The sequence below is a fragment of the Rattus norvegicus genome, chromosome 9, assembly GCF_036323735.1.
Source record: "Rattus norvegicus strain BN/NHsdMcwi chromosome 9, GRCr8, whole genome shotgun sequence".
Lineage (NCBI taxonomy): Eukaryota > Metazoa > Chordata > Mammalia > Rodentia > Muridae > Rattus > Rattus norvegicus.
In genome coordinates this window covers 24,197,737-24,213,862 of record NC_086027.1, presented here as the reverse complement: position 1 = coordinate 24,213,862, position 16,126 = coordinate 24,197,737, and the positions used below count along the sequence as shown (strand labels likewise).

General features: G+C 43.1%; 1 protein-coding gene across 1 annotated transcript in view; it reads left to right on the top strand.

Annotated features, from left to right (window-relative positions):
• Positions 1-5,408, top strand: part of Clic5 (chloride intracellular channel 5) — a 102,510-nt gene extending 97,102 nt beyond the window's left edge. The window contains exon 6 of the mRNA NM_053603.4: positions 170-5,408. Coding sequence (NP_446055.1) covers positions 170-337 — 168 coding nt within the window. The 3' untranslated portion in view covers positions 338-5,408. The remainder of the gene's footprint in view (positions 1-169) is intronic.
• Positions 5,409-16,126: the final 10,718 nt, after the last annotated feature.

Sequence of the window (16,126 nt, the reverse complement as noted above, 5' to 3'; positions counted from 1 at the left end):
AATCAAACTCAGAGCTTGCTGATATGGCTAGTCTTTCTAGCCAGCTTCTCTCAGCCATGCTGCACGCACATGTACCTGATACACATATCAACCCATGAAATCATGGCCCTAACACCTAATGATTTATTTCCTGCCTTCATACTACCTCTCTCTTGTTGTCTTTGCTTAGATTGTGGCTAAGAAGTACAGAAACTATGACATCCCAGCTGAGATGACAGGCTTGTGGCGGTACCTCAAGAATGCCTATGCACGGGACGAGTTCACCAACACCTGTGCAGCTGACAGCGAGATCGAGTTGGCCTACGCAGATGTCGCCAGGCGCCTCAGCCGATCCTGAGCTTGGCCGTCTGACCCGATTTCTGCTGCAGAAGAATTTCATTTCTCCCAAAGGCTTTCAGCTCTACAGACTCTTCTTCACCATTGCCTTGGGGAGGCATCAAAAAAGTTAGGCCACATCCTACTGGCACCCCTGAACTCAGCTCCAGCCTTCTACCTTCTAAGATCAGTGCCATCCTTCTGCCTTGACCTGCAGAAGCCCAGTAAGCAGCGAGGACGCAGTAGCAGATGTTTCCACCTGCTGGTCTGACCTAGGGTCAGTGTGTCAGGGGTCAGTTTGCGGAGCTCCCATGGGATTGTCACTGTTCCTTTCTGCCAATGTCATAATGCTTTCTCAGATGCTCTAACAACTCGAAATGCCAGCTTCCCCCTTCCCCTCCTTCCTCAGCAACTGCAAGGTGATGGACAAATGCCATGACATGATCGTTAGGGAGAGATCTATGCTTTGATTGGGGAGAGAGTGGTTGGGGGTAGTCAGATAGGTATGACTCTGGATATGTAGCAAAACAGTTCCAGCTGCTCACTGTTTCTGTCAGTGGGCCAGATTGAAACACCCACCCCACCCCACATACACAATACACCCCAATTTCCTGCAGTTTGGGGGCTGGTGCAATATGATTGTGTCCTGGCCAGCACTGACCCAAGTTTTCCTCCTGTCTCCATTTGTTTTGCCACAAAGGCAGTTGACCTATAAACTCTAAACTGGTGACCCAGAAAAGGAGGGACTTCTGGGAAGCAATGTTGATGCCAAAAGGCCTACCAGGGTCTGCAGCCACAGGGGTCACTGACTGAAGAGTAGTCATCCACTGGGGATCACGTGTGTGTGTGTGTGTGTGTGTGTGTGTGTGCGCGCGCGCGCGTGCACGTGTGTGTGTTCTTCAGTGGATGGCTTCAGGTTGGAGCAAGAGGTGGAAGTGGAGAGTGATGGAAGGAGATAAAGTTCCATATGAGTTTGACGTAGCCTAGAAAACTTTCAGAGCATCTTCTCTCTTGTTATCTAAATCTTGGACTGGTGTTACCTCACGCCTACCAACTGTAGAGCAGACTCTAACATCAGCCAAAAATGTCTTCCAGGCCCTTCCTCGTCACTTGCCACCTGACTATGATCAGACTCCCAGTTTCTTTAGCCCCAGCCTCTGAGGGAGGAGAAAGTCTATTAAGGGCTACCTTAGGAAGAAAGTCCATGGGTCTTTCTGACTGGGAAGCCACAACTTGAATTTGGAAACTATCTACTGCCCTGGGTCCATTTTCCCACCATCAGACTCAGCTATCAGATTTTTAAGAAAGAGAAATCTTTTTTTAAAAAGTTTTGTAAGCTAACATGTCTCTCCTTAGTCCTTCTCCTTGAGTTTCACCTACAAAGCTCACAGGGCCTGATTATGGCAACCTAGGCTGATTAGGAACTATGACCAATTAGTCAATCATTAGCTCTTCCTCTACCAGTGAGCTAGTGAGTACCTAGAAGAAATCCATCCCCAGGGCCTCAACTCCAACAATCCTGCTTCTGTGTCACTGACAGTGGAGGCGAGGCTCCTGAGGGCCGGAAAGGCCCTGGACTTGGCTTACTGCTCTGGAGGGTGGAGCAGCACCGGTCCTTTCCATAGAAATATCAACATGGTCTAACCCTAGCAGTCACTGAGCCCACCTGCCTCTAGGGATCTCCAAAGCAAAGAGTGTCCATTGATCCAAGGAGGGAGGAAAGAGGAGGTCTCTCTAGTCCACTGGGGAAGAGGACTCTGCCTGCTAGGACATTTTACAAACCTAAAAGGGCTTTGAAGAGGAAAAATGAGTTGATTCATTTCCATCGCTACAGGAACCTTTCCACAGGCCCTCCATAAGATGCCCCTGGGGATGTTTAAAAGTGTAGCACTGCTGAGGGAACAGCCCTCTTTTCTTTAGGGAAGAGCTCTCAATAGGCCTCCTGGGGAAGTAGAACTTCCGGAACTATCCGGAAGGCTGTTTAATGAAAAGAAACCCACGCTGTTCTCAGAGATCCTTCCTAGAATTTACAAGCAGGCAGGGTGATCCCAGGCAGTTCACACCCCTATTTTCCACAGGTGGGCTGATGGTAAAGATATGAAGACTAGCGTACATACAGAGGGGCTTTAGAGGGAGGGAAAGAATTCTCCTCATGTGATGTTCTGAGCCCGGCGATTGGCAAGTCTTTAAAAACAAACTTTCCAAGCCGAGTAAATATTGTTTCTAGACGGTCCTCCTATGGTTGAGTTAGTTTCACATAAATCACAATATTTAGGCAATGTTGGACATTATAGGATCAATCAGAACCCCTTTAAAGAGAGGCAAGACTGTAGAAGGGAGGCTTTCCTAAGTAGTTTAATGCAGAAGTAACTCTAATGTTACCGGATAATCAAAATGAGACTGACCAATGTCTTAGGACATAATTATCATGGTATATAAAAAATAGCAATAAAGGTAATGATGATTACCCACACCACCCTCTCCAAGGAGATTTTTCTCTGGAGGCTCCAGCTTCTCTGGACCTTGGTCTTAACCTTGACATGTGCCTGTTTTATCATCTGCAGCCACACTGTGGTGAGTTCCAAGTCCCGCTTTGCAGTGTAGACTCTACCTGCAGAAATTCTGGATAAAAGCTTTTCTGATAAATGCCAGCCCCCCAGGAAGCATTTGGATGGCAGAGAAAAGGGAGCTATCTCCACAGAGCTATTTTGCATTCCCCTCTCGCCTTGGATTGTCACATGATGATCTTGTATGTGTAAAATATAAGTGCAAGGCAAAACAGACAGAAAGGTTCCAACTCAGAATTCTTGAGCTGAGTGTACCTACCTATTTAAAAAATGCCCAGTTCTTCGATTGATCCAGAGAGAAGACATTCATTAAGATGTTAGTAACTATTCAAAATAAGATAGAAAGTTAATGCTTTGCTTGTTTCAGAATATAATTTCATATTCTCCTAAAAATAAGAAAAGTTCGTGATACATTCAGGATCATAGTCACGTGTCTATCTCACCTTTTAAACGAGGGGTCTAGGCAGCCTACTGGAACCAGAAGAATCAGTTGCACAATAGGACCTGGTCAGTCAGTTTATTTAACCAATCAATCCCGAACTAGTTCCAACTTCCTGGAAGGTGGCAATGTCCCCATTGTTCCCCTCTGGCATTGGTGGGAAGGGACAGGATCATCATCTTCCTCCTCCTCCTCCTCCTCCTCCTCCTCTTCTCCTCCTCCTCCTCTTCCTCCTCCTCCTCCTCCTCCCCTCCTCCTCCTCCTCCTCCTCCTCCTCCTCTTCTTCTTCTTCTTCTTCTCTTCCTCTTCTTCCTCCTCCTCTTCCTCCTCCTCCTCCTCCCCTCCTCCTCCTCTTCTTCTTCTCTTCCTCTTCTTCCTCCTCCTCCTCCTCCTCCTCTTCCTCCTCCTCCTCCTCCTCCTCTTCCTCCTCCTCCTCCTCCTCCTCCTCCTCCTCCTCTTCTTCTTCTTCTTCTCCCCCTCCCCCTCCCCCTCCCCCTCCTCTAAAACAAGCTATTCCAAAAATGAAGTCTGAGGAAGAACGTTCTGGTACCTTCTGGTTCTTGTGAGGTGAGGCAACAATAGTGACTACATTGCCTGTGTCTAGAGGGGTGGACATTCTGCAGAGAGACAGTCGCAAGCATTTTAGGTCCATCATGGAATGAAACATGCTTGATACAGACATATGTTGATGGTTTCAGAGTCCCTTGGGGACCTGCCAGACCAGGTAAATTGTATTATGAGGGAAGCCAAAGCTGAAGCTGTGTTTCCATCTAATAAAAGCTCACCATCACTAAAAGAGTTTGCACCTACAATCAAACCCTTCTAGAAGCAGTAGGTGTCTGGTCAGGAGGTACTTCTGGGGTTTCTCTCCATTCCTCCATGGTTCAGGAGTCTACTCAGCTATAAGAGGAGGCAGAATACTAACGCGGCCTTGCTTGGAAACATGAAACACTAACTCGTGGCTGAAACTAAGTTCAGTCATTCTCAAAGATTATAGTTTGAGAGCTACGTGTTTATATCATCCATATTCATATACATTATATCTATATATAGCATTACAAAGAACCTTTAGAAAGCATGTAGGAAAGAAGTGTGCCTCTGAGGCACCAGACTACTGTTGGGAGAACGTTTGTGATCTTGTCACTGGCCTTGGGGCCCTTGTACAGACAGGCCAGTGACTTTGTATCCATTGCTCTTTATTATTTAAACTAATAGCTTGTCCCTGAGTTATAAGTGTATTCTTTCTCCTTTACCAATGTTCCAATCCCAGCCTAGTTTCAAGATACTTTCATCTCATTATTATGAATGAGTATAAATCAAACTGCACAATCTTATTTAATGTTGTTTCTGGAAATAGATGGATGTATTCTCCACTATCACCACATGCACCAGCAAAAATAAACAAACCATAGTCCTAAAATAAGGTTTAACTTAAACCGAACTTTCCACAAAATTGATCTGGTGTTTGGCAAGAACAGTTTTGAAGACATGGTGTTTTTGTATATAGCTAGAGATATTCCAACACAGACTATGAATATATTTATAGGAGATATAAGGCTAGGATCTAGCTTGGTTGTAGAGTGTTTGCTTAGCGTGAATGAAGGCCTAGGTCAGATCTCCAGCACTACGTAAACCAGGCCTGGTAGCAACCACTGGTAATCTGAGCACAAGGAAACTGACGGCAGGAAGATCAAGGTCAGCCGCATAGCAGACTGGAGTCCAGTCTGAGCTACGTGAGACCTTTCCCCAAAACAAATAAAAACAAGTAAAATATTCAGCTGATATTTGAATCCCCTCCCCCACAGTCACCTAGTTTTTCCATGTTATAAGCCAAGGAGTTAACTGATTAGCAGCTCTAATTCACTGTATATAGAGACACTCCAAATGATGGTAACTCTCATTTCTTGAGACCTTTAACTGTGGTGAGAACAGACCTTGCTTCCAAGCCTTACTAAATGCACCATGCCTTTGAATACACACCAAGCTGAATGCTTTCTTCATATCCTCGAGCCAGCTGTAAATGCGTTTCCTGGTCTTGATTGGTATTTTGACTGATTCAAATAAAGTTGGTTTATTTTCAAATATTACAAAAGAGGTCACTGGGCTTCTTTGGGGGGAGGTGTCGTGCTGTTTTAGATGATGATATACAAATCTCTCGCTTTCGGAGAAAGGTTATTTAATTTCACATGAAATAGGGCCATTTTTAAAAATCAAAACAAAAACCAAATATAAAGCTAGGACTGGAGTGTGGTTCTGTGGTAGAGCTGTGCAAGATGTGATCGAGTTATAGAAAGAAAAAAAAATAAAAAGAAAGAAAGAGGGAGGGATGGAGGGAGGGAGGGAGAGAGGAAAAAGGGTGGAACAAAAAAAGGAAAAGAGGAAGGGAGAAGGAAAAAGGAAAGAGGGGGAAGGGAATAGGAAGAGAGAAGCAGGAAGTCAAAAGACTTGTGATGTATCTGTCCCAACTACAGTTTGTTTGTTTGTTTGTTTGTTTGTTTGTTTGTTTGTTTGTTTAATTAGGAAGGGTATAAGCCCTTTGAGGATGCATGGGTAAAGTAAACCATTATACCCTGCCAGCCACACTTCCCATTTTTCTCTCTGCATTGTCATGCTCAGAGGTAGACTAGAAATTTGTTCATTTCTCATTTAAATAATTATTTTCTTAAAGTATATTTTTTCTAGAACTTCTTGGGCAGAGCTTCCCTCCCACTTTCCCCAACTCTGAAGCCAATGGGCAGGTCAGGTACAGGTTATTGCCAATTTCCTGGCCACTGAGAATGAGATTATTTTTCAATAGACTCACATGAGTTTATCAGCTATCAATATCCTTGTGCCCCAAACCCTCTCCTGTCTCTCATGAGCCCCATCCCTAGCCCTAAGCATCTTAGCATCCCGTCACTGACTCAGAAGTTCCCAGGGTTCAGAAGCCAACACAATCTCCGATGAGGCCACCTGTGAACTACAGTGCTGGCCATCTTGTAGAGTCTCTGTGCAGTAAGAACAGCCTGAGAGAATCTTAGAAGTTACTGAAGAACTACTGAGGAAGGGCAGTCTGGGGCTCAGGGCAGGGGCATCAGGTGCTACTGATGGCTATGTGACCACTCCCATTGTGTGCTACTTATGGCAATGTGACCATGCCCATTGTGTGCTACTGATGGCTATGTGACCACTCCCATTGTGTGCTACTCATGGCTATGTGACCACTCCCATTATGTTTTGGCAGAGCTCTAATTGGGCCAGGCAATAGTCTCCCCTCCTATTCCTGCTTTACATCATGCGAGTCTATTGAAAATAATCTCATTCTCAGTGGCCAGGAAATTGGCAATAACCTGTACCTGACCTGCCCATTGGCTTCAGAGTTGGGGAAAGTGGGAGGGAAGCTCTGCCCAAGAAGTTCTAGAAAAAATATACTTTAAGAAAATAATTATTTAAATCAATACTCCAGGGTATGCGCTCTCTCTCTCTCTCTCTCTCTCTCTCTCTCTCTCTCTCTCTCTCTCTCTCTCTCTCCTCTCTGTGTGTCTGTGTGTGTCCCAGATGTGCTGTTTCCATAAAGGGGCTATGAGGCAACCAGCCCTGGTGCAGAGACAAAGCAATGTGAAACACTCAGTAGGAAACATAAAAAAGGTCAGAAGACCTTGAACCCCAAACCCAGTCCAAACTCTTGACTTCCTATACTGTAACTCATCCCGGATTATTCCAGAGTGTTTCGATCGTTTGGTGTTTTCCCCTCCCCTTTCCATGACCCAAAGTATCCTATAGTGCCACCTTAATAGTTACTAGACAACTGACAACCCATATTTCATTGCTTGAATGCAGAGCTGTAAATAGAGAGTAGATACTGGGTCAAGAATCATCTTTCCTTAGCTAAATCATGAAGAAACTAGGAAGCATAAGAGAATGCTGTGGTTTGATTTTGGAATACATACCATTGGCGCATATGATTTGGATGGTTGTGGAACTTTTAGAAGTTGGATCCTCAGTAGGAGAAGCAGCTCACTGTGGTCAGGCATCGAGGCTCGGAGACCAGGTTCACATCCTCTCTGCTTCCTGATAGCAGATGCAGTGTTACCAACAGTCTTAGGCTCACGGATGCCATGGCTTCCCCACAATGATGGACTAAATCCTTTCTTAAACTGAAAGCCAAAACAAACCCCTCCTCTCTTAATTTGTTTCTTGCCAGGTATTTGGTCCCAGCAGTAGGTTAAGTAGCCTCTACAATGTGAAATGGCTGTGCAGAGTATTGAAGAGGTTTGAGTCCCATTGCAGAGAGTCTCCAAGAAGTGATCTTGGAAACAAAAGCAGCTCATACAAAAAATGCTGACTTCTATGTCTCTTTTACTTTCATTTTTGACTAGTGTGTGTGTTTGAATGTGGTATGTTCTCATGTGTGTGAAAGAGAACATTAAGTACCCTACCTAATCACCATCTACTTCTTTTGTTTGTTTCTGAGATAGGGCCTTATTGAGCCTGAAGCTAGGCTAAGGACCAGGATTTCCAAGAGATCCTCCTGTCTCCATCCTACACACTTCTAGGGTTACCAACATGTGCATGTCCTTACCCGATTTTTATGTGAGTGTTGGGATCTGAACTCAGGTCCTAATGCTTATGTGGCAAAGTGCTTCAATCTGTTGGGGATTGGTTATAATACTTTGATTCAATCGGGAATTTGCATGTTCAAATGCTGAAGGTCCTTGCCCCCAATTGGTTTTTGATGAGGCAATAAAGATGCCAGTGACTTATGGCTGGGCAAAGGGAGAAGGGGAGCAACCCTTAAATTTGTTTGGGATAGGATGCAGGGGAGAGAAAAGGGAGATCTGATATGAGTTGGGGAAGGAAGATGGGACCCAGGAGTTGCAGGAGAGAAAGCCAACCAGCCATGTTCCCCAATTGGGCCTTGGGCAGCAAGGGAAAGCAGCCTTTGAGGTGGCCAAGGCATTATAAAATTAACTGGCATATGTGTATGTGTGTTTTCCGTTCACAAATCCAAAGAGTTCATGGGCGGGTGGCTGGAAGTGCACTACCCCTTGGGGAGCATGAAGCAGTGTAGTTAAAACTCATTGCTACGGGGTTGGGGATTTAGCTCAGCAGTAGAGCGCTTGCCTAGCAAGTGCAAGGCCATGAGTTCGGTCCCCAGCTCCGGAAAAAACAAAACAAAACTCATTGCTACACTTATCCGCTGGGCCATGACTGCATCCCCAACAGCCTCTGACTCCAATATGTCTAGAAGCTAGGCTTCCCACATATAAAGTAGAGTAATTTTTTTTAATTAGGGAAAAGCATAGAGTGTCAGACCAAGGAGGCAGGCAGCTAAGGCTGAACACAAGAATATAATTCTACTCAAAGGGAAGTTATTGAATTTTCCTGTGATCTGGAGCAGGGAGTGTTTTGTCCCCTCTGAATTCTGAAGAAGTTACAAATTCCTGTGTCTGGAGATTATATAGTCTCTGATGAAGAACACTAATCGACAACTAGGACTTATTTTAATTGGAGTGGCATTGCAGCAGACTGACACATTCAATCTATAAGAAGGTTTCTCTATGGACTCCATTAGTGGTCTGAGCCTGATGATCAGTCAACAAATGGATAACTGGTGTTTGAGTTTTTGAAGTAAACGTCAGGCGTCTAGCTCAGACAGTTCACATGATACTTGTGTCTCCTATGCTCCACCTACACGCAATGAAATCTGCATCACTGGGCAATGAACATGACCCAGGGCTCATCACGTTGCCGTGACTTAAAGGAGATAAGATTCACAGTTTGAAAGCTTTGACGGTAAAGACCATGAGCGAAGGGGCCAATGAGATGGCTTAGTGCCTGAGGATGTACACTGTTCTCACAGAGATCCGAGTCCAGTTCCTGGGACACAAGTTGGGCAGTTCACAGCCACTTATATTCCAGTTGCAGTGATCTGGGAACGTCCTCTGGCTTATTCCAACACCTTCATTTATATTACATTACCCCACCCCTGCATATATAACTGGAAATAAATATTTAATTAGCAAGAAAAATGTAGGATAAAGCATAAACGACTCCATTTATTCCTATTTACCCTCATTTGGCTTGACTATCTCAATGTCACAAATTTTCTCAGCTTCCAACATACATGTGCCTCAGATCTGGACCACCTAAGGTGCATAATATAGATACAGAGCAAAACCAAATAGCATTCCACCTAGGGAGCAAAGCTTGATTTCCCACCTTTTATCGTCTACCTGGAATGGAGTCTCCATATGTTAGTCAAGGCTTGAGACCCTTTCCGCAACCGAAACCTAATCTTGAAAGCAAGGAGTGGTCTCTCCAACTTTTCACTCTTAAACATCAATGTTATAGAGACACATCCATAAGCTAAACTGTTTACCATCTCCACATCTCTCCAGGGGAGTCATATTAGAGGTTGCATAACTAAGTAAATAAGCATGCATACTGGAAGAGTCCTGATATATGCTGCTAAACTTGCCTCCAGAACATTCTGTCATGCTTCCTCCTCAACAGAAATATGAGAGCGCCTCTTTGCTCACATCATTGCCAGGGAGTGTTTTCACTGGTTCTCAGCTCTATTCTATTTGGCCTGTGAAGTACACTTTGTGGGTATACCTTTGTTTGTCTATACACTGAGGAGCTTTCCAAAGCGAAATAGATTCCTTTGTATTTACTATTAAGGTTCCCCTCTTAAAGTAAGGGTGCACTTCGCTCCTGCACAGTCCAGCCATCAGGGATCTTGAAGCTGCCATGCTCTAGGACAAGCCATCATGGACTACTTTTCCTGACAGCTCCTGTTCTTCTTCAGACATCCTGGGTGGGAGTGTCTTCTCTGACTGGCACAGTTGGAAACAAGCATGGGAAAACATCCGATTTGCAGAGATAGTTTTTCCCAGGAAGAATTCTACCAGAAACTCTCAGACCTTGTTGATGTCTCGGAGTAGAGGGTTAAGTCCGTCCTCGGGGCTGATGAACTAGAAGAAAGCTAGCAAGTTAGCTGGTTCTGCCCCGGGGCCTGCAGAAGTATGAATCTGAACTCATCTGTATCTTAGATAAGGGCCTCCAAGGTATTGTAGCCCCTCAAATAAAAAACAAGAGACAGCAAAGATTTGATGAAGTCCTTAATCAGCGCTGGAAGATTTAACTGGAATGGATGAACTTCCAGAAACTGTCTCTCCCCAGTCTTTCCCTGTGCCCCATCAAGTCCCAGAACTCCATGAAGAATATCCTGTGTCAACAGCTTGTGATCTTTACAGATTCTCAAACAAGCCAAGATGGTGTGACGATTTGGTCCTAAATTTAACAAGATGCCACAAAACTCCACAAACAAAGACTAGGAACCAAGTAACGATGGGGAGGGATCACAAGAGTTTCACTGAACCGCTACATAATAAAGGCTAGAGCCAGGCCAAGTTCAACATCCAAAAGAGACACAGATCCCCAAAGCGACCATGTGGTTATTTAATTCTAGAAAAGGGAACTATACAAGAGAGTTGAGGAGGATAATGAAAAGAACAGTTAAATTCTAAACTGCCCACCGGAGACTACTTTAAAATGCTTTTTTTAGCACCTTACAAGGAACTCTAAAGTCAATAATAAAAGACCCTGTAAATGCATCAAGGCAGAAAGCCAACCAGACAAGGAGACCACTTGACCCAGAGTTACACTGGAGGAGGGGATGGGATGGAAGAACATGAAGGAGAGTCACCATAGATCTTAACTCTGTGAAGGCAAGGAGCAACAACACAGCCATGACTTCACTTCCTTTTATAAAGAACATATGTGCTCACAGACAAAGGGACTTGATGGACTGAGACCAGGGTGTAACAACCAAAGGTCTTCTGAGGGTAACACAGAACAAAAGCACATGGTTCCAAAGACAGCTTTCTTAATAAGGGCAGTGAAATTCCCCCATGCAGGTAAGGATGCACACTGATATGTACCCAGAGAATAGTTAAGTTCAGAGCTCTCACTGTGAGTTGGCTCTTTGACTCTCTTACCTATCGCTACTGTGGCCAAGAAACCCAGGAAAATTTTGGGCTTCCATTAGCACATACTTTGGCCTGGCCATGATACGTGAGACAGGCCTCACCTGGTGCAAAATCAAGGTGAGATGACTCCTCTTTGCAATCCACCCTTCCAGATCACAAGAACTGTTAACAAAGCTGTCATCTACCCTGTGGAATGCGTGCCCTAGGATTCTTACATGCAAGATCGTACATATTTATATTCCCCCTAGATTCTTAAAATATTTTTGTAATGTGTTTTCTCTGTTTTGTTTACAGACGGGATCTGAGCCTTACAGCAATTGCACAAGTTAACAGTGTTTATAAGCTAGCAAAAAGCCAGGATCCCAACCCAAAGACTGGCATAGCAATCTTAAACGCGAAACTGAAATGGAGATGAACCCTCCTTAGGCAGAAAGGGAGAGACGTAAATGTCTTTAAATCCACCAGCTAGAATGGGAATTCGAATCAGGTAGCATTATAAAACTGCAAAGCAGCTGAAATTTTGTGTTTTGAATGCGAAATGTCCCCCACAGACTCTCGTGTTTGAACCCTTGGTCCCCAGCTGGCAGTGCTATTTGGGAAAGTTATGGAAACTTTAGGAGGTAGAGCCTTGTAGGAGGAGCGCGATGTGACCAGTCAGTTTGCTGGTCCTTGCTCCTGCTGCCTTGTCTTCGCTGTCAATGATGGGTCATTATCCCTCTGGAACTGTAATTATTTCTGGAACATAAATAGCTTTCCTCTTGAGTTGCTTTCTCAGTATTTTATCACAGCCGTAAGAAAGTAAGTTTCAAGCACAAATTACTTTAAAATGTGCTTTAAAGTCTGTTCTAAGTACAAAGGAGCGTCATTGGCTCCATTTGTTGCCATGTGCAACTTTAGCAAGCAGATATTTATGTATTTTTAATTCAAAAGGGAAAACATGCACAAAGCGAAAGAAAATCCATTCAGCTCTAAAGTATTACAATGAACAGCAGGCAACTTTCCTTCCCCAAACACTCTCATTGCATTCCAAAGGTCATGAGTGTTCACGGTTTTGTGCACGGTTATTTACTTTCAGAATTTTAAATGTCAGCACACTGCTGTCTGACACTTTTCCTAGGAAGACAACAACAGGTCACAAAGCCACTGATGTCCAACTTGGTAAACCAATTATTTTATTTGGGTTATTTACAGGAGTGTAAATGAGGGGTTACATACAGGAAAATGTATGACCCTTCAAACAGCTATGTCACCAAAAGATTGCCCCAGCATGGGTGATAACTCATGAAACTTGGAACCCTAGAGATCTCTGCACAACATAGGCAGCTCAGTGGTTAGAGAGTCTCTTATCCTCAGCAATCTTTACTGCTTACATAGTCTCGGTAAGGCAGGAATACTGTGAATCTGATCAGTTTCAGGAATTCTCCCAGACTTCTGAGTTTACTTTGTATCTTAAAGAGCCTCCTTACTGGGTGAAACATTTTAAATAACAGGAAATTGCTGTAAAACACATGTATATGTCACAGGATACGTGCATGCTCTTTTAAGAAGAGTAAGGTATGGGGATGAGTATATACACAAAAATTATATTTTTTTATCAAAAATGAGAGTATAATGACCTTGCGTATATGTAAAGTTACTTTTATTCTCCTGATGTAATTGTTGTCTCTGGGACTTACTGCCTCAGTGTGTTAACCCAGGCCTAGGCCTGGAAGCTTCTAGCCTCCATCTAATCTAATCTAATCTAATCTAATCTAATCTAATCTAATCTAAGACTAGAATGTTTTCAGCATCTGAGACTTGCAGCTAAATTAGTTTACCCTTTCTAGTTCTTTCTGAGTTCTGACCAGGTGATTCAACTCAGCTGTTCGGGCTCAAAATCCTCTCACTGTTAACTAATTTAAACTGGGTTCTCTGGGCTTCTCCTGAATTGCTCTTCTTGACCTCAAACTATCTCTGTCAGTCTGTTCTAATCTTCAGGCATCTTCTTATTCTCTGGTTCAATCTGTCTTCACCTATGTCTAGCTTGTTCTTTCTCTACAACCTGTCTGCGGACAACTGTCCCAGTGAAACTGCCTCCTTCCTTTTCTCTCTGCACTGCCCCTTAAATAGCTTCCCTTTCCTCTCTCTTCTCGTGAGAGTTGAGCATATCCTATTCTGTCAAATCTTTCTCTGATTCATTACTTTGTCTACCACTCAATTAGAAGTCACTTTAATACATAGGTGCTTCCTTCTACAAACTAACTTTACCTTCATTGTTTGGTATTAAAAATAAGTACTAAGGGCAAGTCTGTATTCAGTCAGAGGGATTAAAGGTGTGTGCTAAGACTGGGCCACACCACAACCAGAAATAGTTCTTTTAGTAACACAATCTCAGAGTCCACAGTGTGATCAAATATCACACACACACACACACACACACACACACACACACACACACACACAGGAGAACTTTACATATTATTGCATATTTCATATTCTATGCAACATATCCTAGTGTTTCACTTTGTGGATACAACTTCACTAAACCTGTCTACCTGTGATTGGCTATTGAAGTACTTCATCTGCATGTATATCTGTAACCACACTCATGATAGGGATTCATGGAGGCCAGAAGAGGGCATTAGATTCCCTGGAACTGGAGCGACATCCAGTTGGAATGTACATGTAACAACATGAAAGGGCTATAGCAAATGCCCCTCTAAGTATCTCTGAATACATGAGAGAAAATATGCATAGTACAAGTTCCTAAAGGTGTGATTAGCAGGTCCCAGAGATGTGCATTTAATTAACTACTGTTGTTTCAATTTCAATTAAGAAATATACTTATGTGGTTCAAATAAAAACTACTGTAATAAAGCAAATATTAGGAAAGTTCAAATTTCCAACTTAAGGGCTTTCTTTGTGTCTTCTGAATCCTTCCAGATTCTTCTTTATGCAGATGCAAGAATGTGTACACATATTGTGAACAAAAGTGCATACTGTTTACATTGTTACACACACACACATATATCTATATATATATATGTATATCCTAGAGATCTTGCTATGTGTTGTCCCCAAATTTATATGTTGATAATTGTTGTTCAGTCCAATATGATGGTGACAAGAATATGACCCCTGGTAGAAGAATGTGATCCTTAAACTGGATCAGCACCATAATAAGAAGAGTCATTAGGTGCTGGAAGGATGAATCTATTCATAGGGGCATTGGTTGCTCTTCCCAAGGAACTGAGTTTGAGTCTTAGCACCCACATGGTATCTCAAAAGCATGGATGTCACTCCAGTTCCAGGGAATCTAATGCCCTCTTCTAGCTTCTGTGAACACCTAGCATGAATGGAGTTACAGATCTACATGCAGATGAAAAAGTCATACATGTAAAATTTAAAAAAAGAAAAGAAAAATAAACCTTCAAGCATCCCTCATCGAGAACAAAAATGTAAGGCTAACAGGAAACAGTTATCACCATCTTAGACTCCCCAGCCTCTAGGACTTGGAGAAATAAATTTCTGTCATTCGTAAGCCAACTTACATCAGTTTATTACAATAGCCCACATATTCTGAGACACGTCCTTCCACATAAACACATGGGGACCACTCCACTTTTAGAGCTGCATACTTCTTCATGGTGAGTTCATATGTCACAATTTTATTAATTCTCCTTACTGGACAAAACCATACTAAAATTTTGTAATTGTGAATCTGTTTTGTGTTAGTTACTCTTCTTGTTGCTTGGATAAGATACGAGAGCAACTTAAGGGGGAAAGGGCTTATTTTGTCTCACAGTTTAATGGTAGAATCCATCATGGTGGTACCTTCCTTCTTTTTTTTTTTTTTTTTTTTTTTGGAGCTGGGGACTGAACCCAGGGCCTTGCGCTTCCTAGGCAAGCGCTCTACCACTGAGCCAAATCCCCAACCCAAAGATTTGTTTATTTATTTTATGTATATGAGTACACTGTAGTTGTCTTCAGACACACCAGAAGAGGGCACTGGATCCCATTACAGATGGTTGTGAGCCACCATGTGGTTGCTGGGAATTGAACTCAGGACCTCTGGAAGAGCAGTCAGTGCTCTTAACCACTGAACCATCTCTCCAGACCTCATGGTACCTCCTTCTTTAAGGCGTGCCTTTCAACCCCAATTTTCTAAGCAAGATCATCCTTCATAGACACTCCCAGAGACTAAAGGAATCTAGGCAATCTACTATAAATGTGCCTGGAGGAATATCTCTTAGGTGATTCCAGAGCCTATGAAACTGTCAATCAACACCAACCATTGCAGGTTATACCAGAGGTTATACAGGACATACCAGAGTCTTAATTAAAAGAAAAGATAAAAAGAAAGTCACCATCCTTCAGAGGGTGAACCCTAAGCTTGAATGAAAATGTACTCAAACTTCCATGGCATCCCAGCCATTCATTTGATAAATTAGGAAATTATCTTTGCTTTTCAGCATATCTCTATTTTATAGGTTCAATATTCTTTCCCACAAGAACTGTTTGAATCCTAATGCCCAATACCTACATATCTGGCTTTATTTTAAATGGTTTTACAGCCACGTGTGCTGCTGCTACACACCTTCACTCACTGCCCTGGTGAGGCTGAGGTAGGAGGACAGAAAGTACAAAGCAGTCTAGGCTTAGTGAAGAGAGAGAGAGAGAGAGAGAGAGAGAGAGAGAGAGAGAGAGAGAGAGAGAGGAGTGGAGGGAAGAGAGAAGAAGAAGAAGAAGAAGAAGAAGAAGAAGAAGAAGAAGAAGAAGAAGAAGAAGAAGAAGAAGAAGAAGAAGAAGAAGAAGAAGAAAAGAAGAAGAAGAAGAAGAAGAAGAAGAAGAAG